The 13,194-nt window shown below is 31.9% G+C and overlaps 1 protein-coding gene across 2 annotated transcripts in view; it reads left to right on the forward strand.

Annotated features, from left to right (window-relative positions):
• LOC105143731 (uncharacterized) overlaps positions 1 to 13,194 on the forward strand; it is a 36,355-nt gene that overhangs the window by 7,055 nt on the left and 16,106 nt on the right. The window contains exons 1-3 of one of the 2 annotated variants that reach the window (XM_011052204.2): positions 1,140 to 7,391; positions 9,780 to 9,886; positions 10,228 to 10,428. In XM_011052204.2, the coding sequence (XP_011050506.1) occupies positions 7,294 to 7,391; positions 9,780 to 9,886; positions 10,228 to 10,428 (406 nt within the window). In that variant the 5' untranslated portion in view covers positions 1,140 to 7,293. Of the gene's footprint in view, positions 1 to 1,139; positions 7,392 to 9,779; positions 9,887 to 10,227; positions 10,429 to 13,194 lie in introns of those variants that run through there. The other variant, XM_011052205.2, reaches the window with a different exon arrangement.

Below are 13,194 nucleotides of genomic sequence, written 5' to 3' on the forward strand. Positions count from 1 at the left end.
CCTGATTAATTATTTATTATACTATGTCAAATTTTGTGAAGTATGGAAGTTATTCAACGAAATAATAAATTTTAAGAAGTTGTGAATTTTAAGAAGAGAATTATTTAAAACATTGCTCATAAAGAGATTTTTGAGCATAAAATATACATGATGATATTGTTATTTTTTACAATAAGCCATATACAGTCCTTTTATCTCGATGTGGAAAAAAAATTTGAGAAAAGAGAAGACCTTTTCGGTCTTTCTCAGAACCTTTCAAGTTTATCCAAATTTACTATGCTCTTTAATAGCCACTTGAAGTGATATCTTACAGAGAGACAAAGAAAGGGAAAGAGAGAGAGAGAGAGAGAGAGAGAGAGAGAGAGAGAGAGAGAGAAAGAGAGAAAGGTAGAGTATTTTCATAATCTGAAATTAAATAATAATACTCGACTGTTAATGTTCAAACATAGCACACTAACATAGCATACTTTATCTGAGAAATATCTTGGAAATATTCTTATGACATTCATTGGACATAAAATCATTCTCTGGATTCATAGGACTGGATCTTTGCTGTATGAATGACCACACGCATATTTGTAAGAAATTATTTACGTTGTAAATGCAGTATCATATCTCGAACAAAAAAGTTCAGTTCTGAGGTGGTCAGGGTTACTCGAAAAACTTAACGGAAATTTTTCCTCTTCACGTACCAGCAATAAAATACAAGGATCGTCGGCACAACCTCAGGTGTTTTTCTTTTCGACTGCTACATCAGAGCAGGTACCGATATTGTGATGTTAATGGTGAGATATCCAGCAAAATGGGTGAATGGTCATTCAATATAGCACGTTTTCCGATTTCCGGTATACCCGAATTCTAAAAACGACAAGATCCGAAGTGTCAAGTGGCCACTCGGCCGACAAGTATTTTTACGAAACTAGGCTTCGACCCTACGTCTCCCTCCAATCCTGACGATTTGAGGTGAAAAGAATACCTGCTGACATTAAAAAATAATATTCTTTTTTTTTTTCTAATATTATATTTCTTATTATATACTCACTATCTAATAATTAGCATGTAAATATTAATATAATAATATATAAAAATATTATATATAAATATAAACAAAATTATAAATTAATCAAAATTATTAAATTTTAACTGAATAATTATTAAACATTATTAGAAATACAAAAAACTTCTTATTAATTAATCCATATTAATAAATCCAATTGTTGTTCCAAAGATTCTGTTGATATATATCTCCGAGTTATTATCCATAAATTTCATATCACGTACAATAGCCAGAGTACAAATTTATTGCCGAAAAATTTGCAAAATGTATTTGAATGAATCTATTTATTTATTTAAACATTAAGGATATGGTCCACTTGACGCTACAAATGCTTCGAAGATTTTGATTTGATTAACCAATCGAAAGAAAGAATTTTACTAATTGACCAAAAAATGCTTCAAAGCATTCTTAGCATCAAGCGGTAGCCTAAGTTGAACAGTAAAATACTGATTATAGTGTTTAAAAGTATAAAAAATGAATGGTCTAACAGAATAACCATCCGAGTTAATCTGCTGTTTGAAAAAACTATCCCTTTAACTCGATTAAGATCTTCCGATGATTTTCTATTGATCATAGACATGAATTTATTTGTCAGATTTTCACAAGCATTTCAGAAGTACTTTCGAGATTTTTAAAAGAATATAAAAAAACGATCAAAACAGCAGCCGACCATTTCGAATAAAAAGGAAGAGAGACAGAACAAGAGAATGAGAAGGGTCTTCGTTGGACCACCTGGTTAATTTGAATCGCTAGTTAGTGGCAGTAAACTTCTGTGTACCGCAACAATAAGCGATAAACTGTTAACTGCTACATTTTACTAAGGGTTTGAATCACGAGTACTAATACGAAGACAGAGCGATCCCTACAACGTAAAAATGAGGGTTGAGTCAGCGATAAAATCAATTAGTCGCAGAAAAACTTAAAGTATGTGCCTTTAATAAAATAATGTGCATTAAGATTCTACTTATTTAGAATTGAAATAAAAGAAATATAAAATTTCAATGATGTAATATACTTTTAACACTTTTAATACTTACACTTATAACTCTTAATATTCATTACTCAAATTAATTTTAACGTAATATCAATAAGTAATACAGTACCTAAAAATGATGCTGTTTTTTGGCTAAAATATGATTTATATCTTCCCTCAAATAAAAATTTCTTATCTCTCCAGATGAGAAATGACAATGGAATCGACATTGAATCGATATTAATTCGATGTCAAAATTATTAAATCAACGTCGATTCCGTTGTCATTTCTCACTGGGATATATGAACGTATTAAGTATTGCAAATAAATTAATACCGAATAGTATTTCCAAATATTGAGTTAAATCTCCGTCATATTGTTTGCATTCACGCAAATTTGTGCGTTCAAAAATGTTATTAAACTAGAAAACTCGGGAAGACTCCACTCGATCATTGGAGGGTTGCAATAATTTGCGGGCACAACTGCACCGGTGAAGCGACTACTATCCACGGCGGGGGACGGGAGAGAGAGCAGTAAAACAATGAGACGCAGACAAATTGGGTTGCGTGCTCGAAACAAGTTGGCACAGCTATCGCCAAACAGTCGTGGGAGCTCGGCAAATGTTGCTCGATTGCCCCGAGAGCTCGAGACTTCTCCATTTTTTCCCGCCAACGCTCGGAACTTCCTGGACAAGGAGCGGATCGAGGGGAAAGGAGAAATCCGAGAAAAACGACGGACGTCTCGCGGGTCTCTTTCTCGTGTTGAACACGATTCTAACCGAGTTAGACGATGCAATGCACGTATCATTTTGAGCTCTTAAACTGCCATTCTGAGCTTTTATAAACTAACAATAAAGGTCTTATAGCACGCGCAATATTTTTCTATAAAATTATGGTAGACTGTATGAATAATTTTAATAATTGTCTTAATGTTACACAAAACTGTTACAATATCGATATCAATTACATCATAATCTATTTTATAGAATGCAGCACAGAATTTGCAGCAACATCGGTGCAATACTGCTGCAACATACAATATTGCTGCAATGTTGCAGCATTGTTGCTTCAACTTTTGCACTGTAGGGCTTTAATCCTTTATTTATTAAATATTTATGTAACACCAATCACCGAAAATAATAATCAGTTTCTAAGTACTTTGTAAATTTTTAAATACAAATCAATCTATAACGAATTATATTTTCTATTTAAGTTATCAGAATTTTTCATAAAATAAAAAGTAATCATTATCATTAATATCATTTACAATGTATATTACAAATTTATATTATAAACATATTATAAATGGTATAATTTGTAGTACATAACCGTCACGTTAGTAACTCAGATATAAAATAACTAAAAGTCAGCATCTTGACCATTATAATACAAGTGTTTTCCTGCTTTCCGGTAGCCGTTAGATTTTATTTCCAGATTATAAATTTGACCAAGACGCGGCTATGAGAACAGCAGAAAAGTCGGGTCCACCCTCTTCCGCACTTTTTGACTTTCTGTGTGGTGGAGCCGCGCGATTGTATGACGACCGGTCTGAATAAACCGGAAACTCGCCCCATCGTCACTGCTGTCCTTTTACCTGTTCCACGTTTCTCGAATCGCGCTTTTCGAAACCCCATTTTTCCAGCATGCTACCGTCGCGTGCATTTATTGTGAGTGCTCGCATTCAGGTGCGCATCTCTCTTCTTGCGATTGGATACAACCTGCGATTCCATTCAACGACACCAACGAGTCCGACGAATCATCAATTTCGAAGAGTCGGCTGAACTGGGAGATCAAAAGTATGGGAGATCCCCTGTTTAAAATGGAGTACCCAAATATTTCTTAAAATTTAACCATATTGAGAAATGTTTAAGATAAATTAGGGACCCCAAAGAACGTGGATTGCGAAATTCTTTGAGACATTTTCCCACCATAAAAATCTTATTCTTCTTATACTTTTTATGTCCTTTACATACATTTATATTTTCTCCTTAGAATTATAAAATACATGGAGAGGACACTTTTACTGGATACAAATTTAAAAATCTAATTTTGTTCGATTATCAAAATTTTTATGTAGAAAGTCAAGCGTAATGAGCAAAAAGTTTTGACATTCTAGTAATTAGCTTGAGCTCCTACAAAATTATTTTGATAATCTGACAACATTTTTTTTCAGATCTGTATCTGGTTAAATTTTTAAATCCTTCATCGTTCTCTCCGTGTGATATATGCGATATATTACGCGAAAAATATTGCAAAATATTTTGCATCGCACGACAATATCTTGACATCTTTGGTAATCAATAATACTGTACGATCCTGACATGTAATATGGCTTCGGTATTACCGTGATAATATTTTATCTGCGATCAAAATGTCGTGAAAAAAGGTCGAAGCGAATTCGATTTGATTAAATCGCAGGGTCCGAAATTATTTTTATGCGACGGATGATGATACGTGTTAGGCCAAATGATAATCGCAAAATAACCGACTTTATCTACCACGTCAACGTAATAAATGCGTGTCCGCGAATAATAACTGAGTGGGTGGATATAAAAAAGAAATCAGGTCAGAGCCTTGTCGTTGCGCATTATGTCTTTTTTTCACGCGCGCGAGCATCATGATTATCAGGGAAAAAAAGAGACCTGATCGTCACGGAACGCGCACGTAATAAATGTCTCACTATAAAATTAGCCGTCACACTCTTCGTCCAAATTATGCTGGCAGTCTGATTTATTTACCTGTCGCAACAAATTTTACTTCTTATTTGATTACTCCGTCCATTTACTTCTTCGATTACAGGTTTAGATTAGCATCTTCATTTGATTTCGCATTTTTTAATTGAAATTTCTTACTTTAGTAAGAAGCACCTGAAAGAATCACAATTGAAAGAATAATAAATTCGCTCAATATGATTACTGAACTTAGTAAATACATATCTGGTAGACAGGTGATTTCTACATAGCACAGGATTTCCATACATTTCAGCAATATTGCAGCAACATTGCAACGTTCCAGCAATATTACAGTACCAAGTAAACGTTACAATAATGTTACTACAAGTTCTGTGCTGTATGGAACTGTAAAATATATAGAAAGTTCAATTTCAGAGAATTTATAAGATTTCATTTAATATACTAATTACCTATCGTATTATTAAATTAATAATGTACGATATTTTATTATGGGAATAATTTCATAAAATTAAGCATATACTTCCTTTAGTTTCTTGTCCTTTCAATTATACTCGAATTGACGACATTCGGTTTTTTGCAAACAAGCCCTTAAAAAAGGACAGTGAGCTGATTGATCATACGTATATTTCGTTCGCATTTGTGTAACACTCACCCGTAAGTCGCGACCACGCTTCTAACCCAGTTTTACGTATCAATAGGCAGCGATCTGAGTGCCACGAGGGATGGAGAGGAAAGGGAGAAAATAGGGCGGGGATAGAGGGAACGGGTGCAAGTGAAAAATCGAAATGACACGGTAAAAGCACCGCTAATGCTCTTTCACATTAACACTCGACGTAAAGTATGCTCTCGGTGTAAAAAGCCTCCTGATCGATGAAGCCCGGCGATTGGCTCGCTCGCCGAGCTGGATTGAAATCAACCCCCGGGCTGTCGGGCGAGGGTTTCCCGACACGCGACTACCCCATTGGTTGGCCGACGGTTCCACCCCTCGGCAACTTGCCCCGGTAACATTACCAGTCGCACGGAGTCTCCCGAGCAAGGGATATCCTTCCATATAAGATCGCTAAAAGTGGCAAAACTTTGCTAGAATATCACAAGTGTGAAACTTTAACATATATAAAAAATTAATATGGCACATTTTCCATGAAAAAATATAGCGATAAATATTTTTAGAATTTTTAGAATTGGTTAGCAAAAACAATTTGCTAAAGTTACATATCAAATCATATTTTGGAAAAAAAGATTATATCAAATTGTGCTATTCAAAAAAGTTAAATTTTTTCATATATAAGGAACTCTTAGTTGCTGATATGGTCTCTGTATGATCGCAATAAATCATATCTTGAAAAATTTACGAATACTTTTTGCTTTCTTTGTAATTGTCAAAAATGAATTATTTTACACATTTAAAAATATCAGTTTACAACTTTAATAAATTACTTGCTGTTTAAATAAGATAAAACAATCGAACTTTTCATCAGAGATATATTATTATCATTGTATTTATTTTTTAAATAAGACTTCTAAATATAACAACAATAAAAAAAATCTCCTATTCGACGCTTCTGCCGTGAAAAAGCTTTCCCAAGTTACAGCCGGGTGTCGATGGCAGGGAGGGATACGCGACGAGGAGAACGAACTGGAGGGATGAACGAGAAATCCCCGCCTCCACGTAGAACCCGCCCTGCGCTTTGAGGGTGCTTGACAAGCGAAACTGCTCGAGGTAGGGAACACTAGCCGTCAAGTGCTCGTCGAGGACACTCAAAAACTACAAGGAGAGTCCTTCAGCAGCTCCGAAAAGGAATCGGTAGCCTGCTTTTCATGCCACTCAAGCAGAGTCGCCTTTCGCGTAATCCATTAATAGTTATTAGTGCTAGTGATAATTGACGACCGATAATTGACGAGTGTCTCGAAAAAACGGCATAAGAATCGGTGATTGGATTAATCGGACTAATTATTCGGATATATGTGCTAGACTTTCGTTGCACATATCCGAATTGCCATTGTGTGAAAAATCAGTTATTTATGCTAAAATAGAGATGACAGTGTTGTGTGACAAAGATAGAAGAAAGTGAACAAGAAAAAAAGAACCGAAAATATCATGGGCAGCTGCAATCGTGGAAAAATAGAAGAGACCAGACAGATTTCTATAAAAGCCGATCGAAATAAAGAATGTACTATAGAAAAGATATAATACACATGCACCGTTAATTTTCTTGAAGTAAGAACAGGTAAATTATAAATTAAAGATCTATACGCGTGGAAGATAGAAGACAAAAATTTCAATTTTCATCCGTATTATGCAAAACGAGTGAAGGTGAAAGAAGAAAAATGAAATGAAGGAGTAAAAAGAAAGATAGAGGAAGAAATCTTCTAAATTATTAAACGAAAAGAACTTAATTTCAATTTCTGATTATTGAGCAGTTGAAAAAGATAAGAAAGCAAGGGTTAAAAACAAATACGTGATGAATTAAAAGAGATTTTTTTAAACCTTGATATGTGTCGTCGTTAAAGAGTGTAACATGTATCGACGCTAATAAAAATAAAAATCATAAATTTAAAAATCTTCTCAAAATGGCAGATAAGAATAAGCTTTTACCCTGGCCGTTACTACCGTATTCGGCTAGTCTTTTGAATCATGTCTGGTACAGTCAACTTGCATTAAACACTAGGTAAATAAAATAAATATAAGATTGATGTGTTTTTAGTTCCTTTTACTTTTTTAGTTTTTTTCTTAAAATTATTTAATTTAAAACAATAATAAGAGAATCGTTGCACCTATTAGATATATCATTATAAATAAAAATTTCTTTATATAATTGATTATAAGAACATATCATAGTTATTAAATTTTATATAAATAATATATAAGAAATAATCAAGTTTCTAATAGATAAATTGAAAAAAAAACTTGGATTTGTTGATCGTAATGTCATTTTTTAAATATCTTTATGGATTTTTATGACCCTCGAGTACTTACGCGTGACTTTATTACCTTCATTAAGATATATCGCTTATTATCGTGCGATATCGTTGAATATCCGATTGGCTCTCGATATCCTTGATATTTACTAGAACACTTATTGATTGAACATACACTCAACACCAAAAAATCACCACTAAATACTTTATGTTTACATGACAAGACGTATATTAAGTTCTCGGCGATGCAACGACTATATAAGATAATATATAATTCAATTGCATTTAATTTATATAATATATTACATAATATAATATAATGCAATACATGAGAAAGAAAGAGAGAGAGAGAGAGAGAGAGAGAGAGAGAGAGAGAATCAGAATTGTATAATTTGATCTAAATACTATGAACTATAAATCTTGATAAATAAAAGTATTTTTTCTAATACTTTTAATATGTATGAAAATAGTTCTGCTTTAAAATTTAAGTTTCGAAGTCTATTACTTATTTTAGTTCTTTTATTACTGTATTTGTAATTCAATTCTCACTCTAATCTTTGTCCAAACAATGTTTAGCAATGGCTGTTATCATTAAGATTATCCGGATCTAAGAAATAATGTAAGAAATAAAAATAAACTCACATTTATGTCAATTTGCCCAAGCACACATTATGTTCAGATGTACTTTATATATCTGTATTGTTCATGTACTTTATATATCTGTTGATTTTATTAATAATTCTAATATCAGTAGTTTGGAATCTACAAACATATAGAAGTTCATTTCTAATTTTTATCTTGTTATCTTTATAAATATCGTACAATAAACAAGATATCACAAAATATAAGATATCATATATAAATTTCATATATTCTTTTTTTTGTAGTTGACTGATTATTTGGAGCAATTGTTTATCTGAATTATCTCTCTCTAATTTGAATAATTGAAATTTTATTGTATAAAGAGAAACTCTTTAGTGACAAAAATCATAATGATTTTCTGATAATAAAATTCAAATAATGTAAAAAATATTATAATTAAAAGAAATTGAAATCGCGAGCGATTTCAACGCTGGAACTTTCAAATAATTATCGGCTCTTTATAAGAACTTCAATTCACCGGCATCATCTTTCTGATATTTTAATTTGATTTTTACATAATTAAATCAAGATAGCATAATAAAATAAATAAATAAATTAGACTTATTAAGTTTCTCTCTGCATTATAAAACTCTGTTAAATAAAAACCGTCGTTGTAGTTAAAATCACGTTCGTAACTGAAAATTGAACCGAGTTAAAACATAACGAAAAATTATATTAAATAATTATCATCTCAACTCGCAAATTTCTTGTATCCACCCAAATTTTCAAACGGCAGTCTGTAAAAGAATGTGTGATTCCAAAGAAGATCGAAGCATCCGCACTTCGTGCTGGGAATATATTGGAACGTCTAGCCAAACGTGACGCGATAATGGCTCGTATGGCTTAGTAGCGGGTCCAAAAATTTACTTCTATACACAAGTCCGAAGACAGGTTGATTGTAGTCAAACGCGCGCAGGTATTGTACCCTTAAAGACATTTCTTTAATCGGGTTCTGAAAAGAACGGTGGCTTTTTGACGGTCGTCACACAGCTTCCGAAACCAGTGACGATCGAAAATTAAATCTTACCGTCAAGGAGGGAGTTTTGTATTGACTGTCCAACGCAGAATCCTCGCAAAATCCATTCGCAAAACACATCTATCTTTAACTTCCATTCAAACTTGCTGTGAATATACGATATATACGTTTATTAAAATTAAAATTATGTAATATATTAATTAATTGCTGATAAGTATAATATAATACTTGAAACATATCAATCTATTCATTACTGTATCTCGAGAGATTAGGAAGAACTGATTTAATAAGCACGTATTGTCATGTGAACAAAGCTGTAAGATTGCATTAACAATCTTACGAATCGAAAAGTGCACATAAATTCGTGATGTATAAAATCAAGTGCATGTTATCTTTACAATTTATTTTTTATGAAAATTCTATATAACAAATATCAAAATTTTTTTTTTTTAACACCATTTATATATACAGTATTTGTTCAAGGCTAAAATTATAGCAGTTATGTAATTTTTTGTTACAGGCTATTGGAAAGTATGAAAATGCCGGCTAGAACTTCTGGTTTTGCCATCAGCGACATTTTGGAATTAAACGATGCCAAACCGTCGCAAGAAGAACCAGATGTGCAAGGTAATATCAAAATTATTAGATTACTAAATTAACTAAATTAGATTAACTAGTAATAAAGAAGAATATTTGCTATCTTTATTATATTAATTAAATATAATTATAAAAATATACCTGGTATTAATTTGTTGCAAGTTAAAACTGACAAAATTTACAAAATAGTACAGTTTTTATCATTTTAAAATATGAATATATTAATTTCATAAAAAAATTCACCTTAATTAAATTAATGTAATTTTAAAATCAAAAAAATTTCAAAGTTTTAGAAATTTCTTTACTACGCACATTTTTGCTTGAGTGTAAAAGAAGAAAATTAATAAATTTACTATAATTTTGTGTTCTAGGTACCACGACGATCTTACCAACGGCTACCGACATGCCGTCGGCTTACCAGCAATTTCTGGAGCACACAACCGCCATGTTGCAACCTATGCACGCTAATCTGAACAGGGGTACACTACCACCGCCTCCACCTGGATTATTAGGATGGCCAACTGGACCGGCATTACCAACAACATTATCTCAACCCTTGGAGGAGGTGAATGGTGAGCGAACAAATATAATTATTCTTTATTCAATTGTTTATAAATCGAGAGCATACGCGGCAGCAAAATTATTAAAATCCATCGCATAATTTTGAAAGTGTATATTTAATTGTACTAAGAAATAATTATTCTTTCTAAATTTCTTGGAGTGACATTTTACTTCAACACTGAGAAAAAAGATATAGTAATGGTAAAAAAAAGAGAGAATTATTCACAAGCGGCTGATTAAATTATTTTGTTAAAATAGCAACAATAAAATATAATATTTATTTGTTAGAATGAATAAAATTTTTTTATTTAATAGTACAAATTTATTTGGTTACTTACGTTTTGTAAATAATAATGTAAAATTTGATTGCCATTACAAAATAAATATTCTTTTAGTAATTTCAACAAAATAATTCATTATGATAGAGCGACAAGTGTTTCGCGGAGCTGTCAAAGATGACTTGTCTTCTCGTAAGAAAAATTCGACATCTACCTGTATAAAGCCGGAAAAATTAGAGACTAATTTCGGCTCTCGCCACTCATGGTATCAATCATTTTTTTAAAGCGATTGGTAATCAAAAATTTAAATCTATTGTATACCTTTGCTAAGCTAAGGAAGTTCAAAAATGTCAAACATAATTTCAATCTGTAGAAAATGAGAGTTATATATTATTTTTATGTAATTGTTTTATTCCAGTAATAAAATATTCTATTTCTAACTACACAAAAAACCTATAAATATCATAAAAAACAGTTTTGTATCATTAAATTATAAGTTCACTTAGTAAATTCCACAAATTAATATCGTCGTAGTAACCAACGATTTAATTAGTCATATATCAACAAATAAAGTTTTTGTGTAATACAACTTTGGTTTCATACAAAACATTTCTCTCAGTGAAAAGAATGAAAATAGTCACTCCTTTTTAAGATGAAATTTCATTCTTTTAGAATAAGATTCATTCCAAAGAAAAGAAGAATCTTACTCATTTTGTAAAGTAAAGCTTACTCCAAAAGATTAAAATCTCATTCCAAAAAATCTGTCACTCTTATTCAAGAGTATATATATTTTTACTCTTTTTCAATAGTCTTATGCAGCATTTTCAATCTTTAGGAGTGAGATTTCACTCCAAGAAATTTAGAGAGTTAATCTTTTAAAGAAAATGCGCGTAATAAATAAATTATATTAACTGCATTATCCAAATCACTTGCAACCTAAGGAATGAGATCTAATCATCTTCGATCGCTGCACTATCGTTTAAGACGCAAGTTTTCTCACCCCATTCCTCACTGATACGCAGCAGAAAGCACACGCGCTTTTGCGGGCGGACGGGGAAGGGGGTGCGAGATAGAAACCCTTATTTATTTAGCACCCTACAATTGGTCCGTGAGGGTTAAGCAGGATCTAATGGTTCTGTAAAAGGTCCTCGTGGGTACCGCACAGCGATTGGTCCGCGAAAGAGGACAGATGTTGAATCGGGGACAGATGCGAGAGAGGGGTTTTGTGTCCCCGACCCCCCAAATGAATCGGTATCGTCACGCCCAAAAAATTCGTCGACGACCTATCCCGCGTTACCGTCTCCTTTTTCCGTAGCCACGGTTTGCATGAGCGAAAAATTCAGGCAACGTGTCAAACCGTTGAGAAACGCATCACGCGCGAATAATTGCGGTCCTGTAGCAGATAAAGAGGGGAGAAGCACGATTGAGTAGATCTCTTTTATATCAGACATTTACATTGTTCAGTGGATAGCGTATTACACTAAATTCTCTCGAAGCTGATTTATAAAAAGTTTAAACGCTAAATATCCTGGTCTGATAAATCTTGAAAAATTGTACGAGCTAGACTCTTTTATGTTAGATTCTTTTATCGTCCGTCACGTTAAATTTGTTATAATTTCAAACAGAATATGAAAAATTTCTTCTATCTCTATTTTTATATTAAGAAAGAGATTAGATTAAATCTAAATTGATCTACTCTCCTCACTAAATTTCTCGATATACAAGTTCAAGTTCAAATAACAGCAATTGTATATACATAGAAAGTATTTGATACTTGTGACTATTACATGGTTAAAAAAACTATGGTTAGGAAGTCCAGTTTTATGGTTATATTATTTATAGATAAAAAAAATATTAGTAATAATGACCTTACATGCATAGTTCCCTCAAATATGAAAAAATTGTACTATAAATTATGATAACTTAAACTATTAATATATTAGGTGTTGGAATTAATTCGTAGCGTTTTTTAATGAAAGAATGTTATTTATTTCACATGAGCATTAAAAAATACATTAATGAAAGTACTTCCCATCACTTGTAAAACGCTACGAATTAATTCCAACACCTAATAGTAAAATATTATAAGATATAAATGATAAAGAAAAATAACCATTTTTATAAATACAATTATCACCATAGTGAATATAACTATTTTTTTAACATTTGCTAATTATTTATATTATAATAATAACTAAGAGATATGATAAGGAAAATCTTAATGCATGATGTTATAGTTGTAATGATCACATTTTAATATTAAAACAGTTATAATGTGTATGGTTGAAACAATTATAAATTTATAATTAACAATGACAACAATTTAAAGAACTAATATCTAGTTATAGACTCCTTTAGTAATAATAATTACAAGGTAAAAAAGGATATAGGAGTCGACGCTGGTTATAAAAAAGCGATAATTTTTAATAATGATCGAATATATTATAATATCTATAATACATATATAAACCTTGAACGTTTCAACTCTATTTCGAGTCA

Source organism: Acromyrmex echinatior, chromosome 12 (assembly GCF_024713525.1).
Source record: "Acromyrmex echinatior isolate Ae372 chromosome 12, ASM2471352v2, whole genome shotgun sequence".
Classification (NCBI taxonomy): domain Eukaryota; kingdom Metazoa; phylum Arthropoda; class Insecta; order Hymenoptera; family Formicidae; genus Acromyrmex; species Acromyrmex echinatior.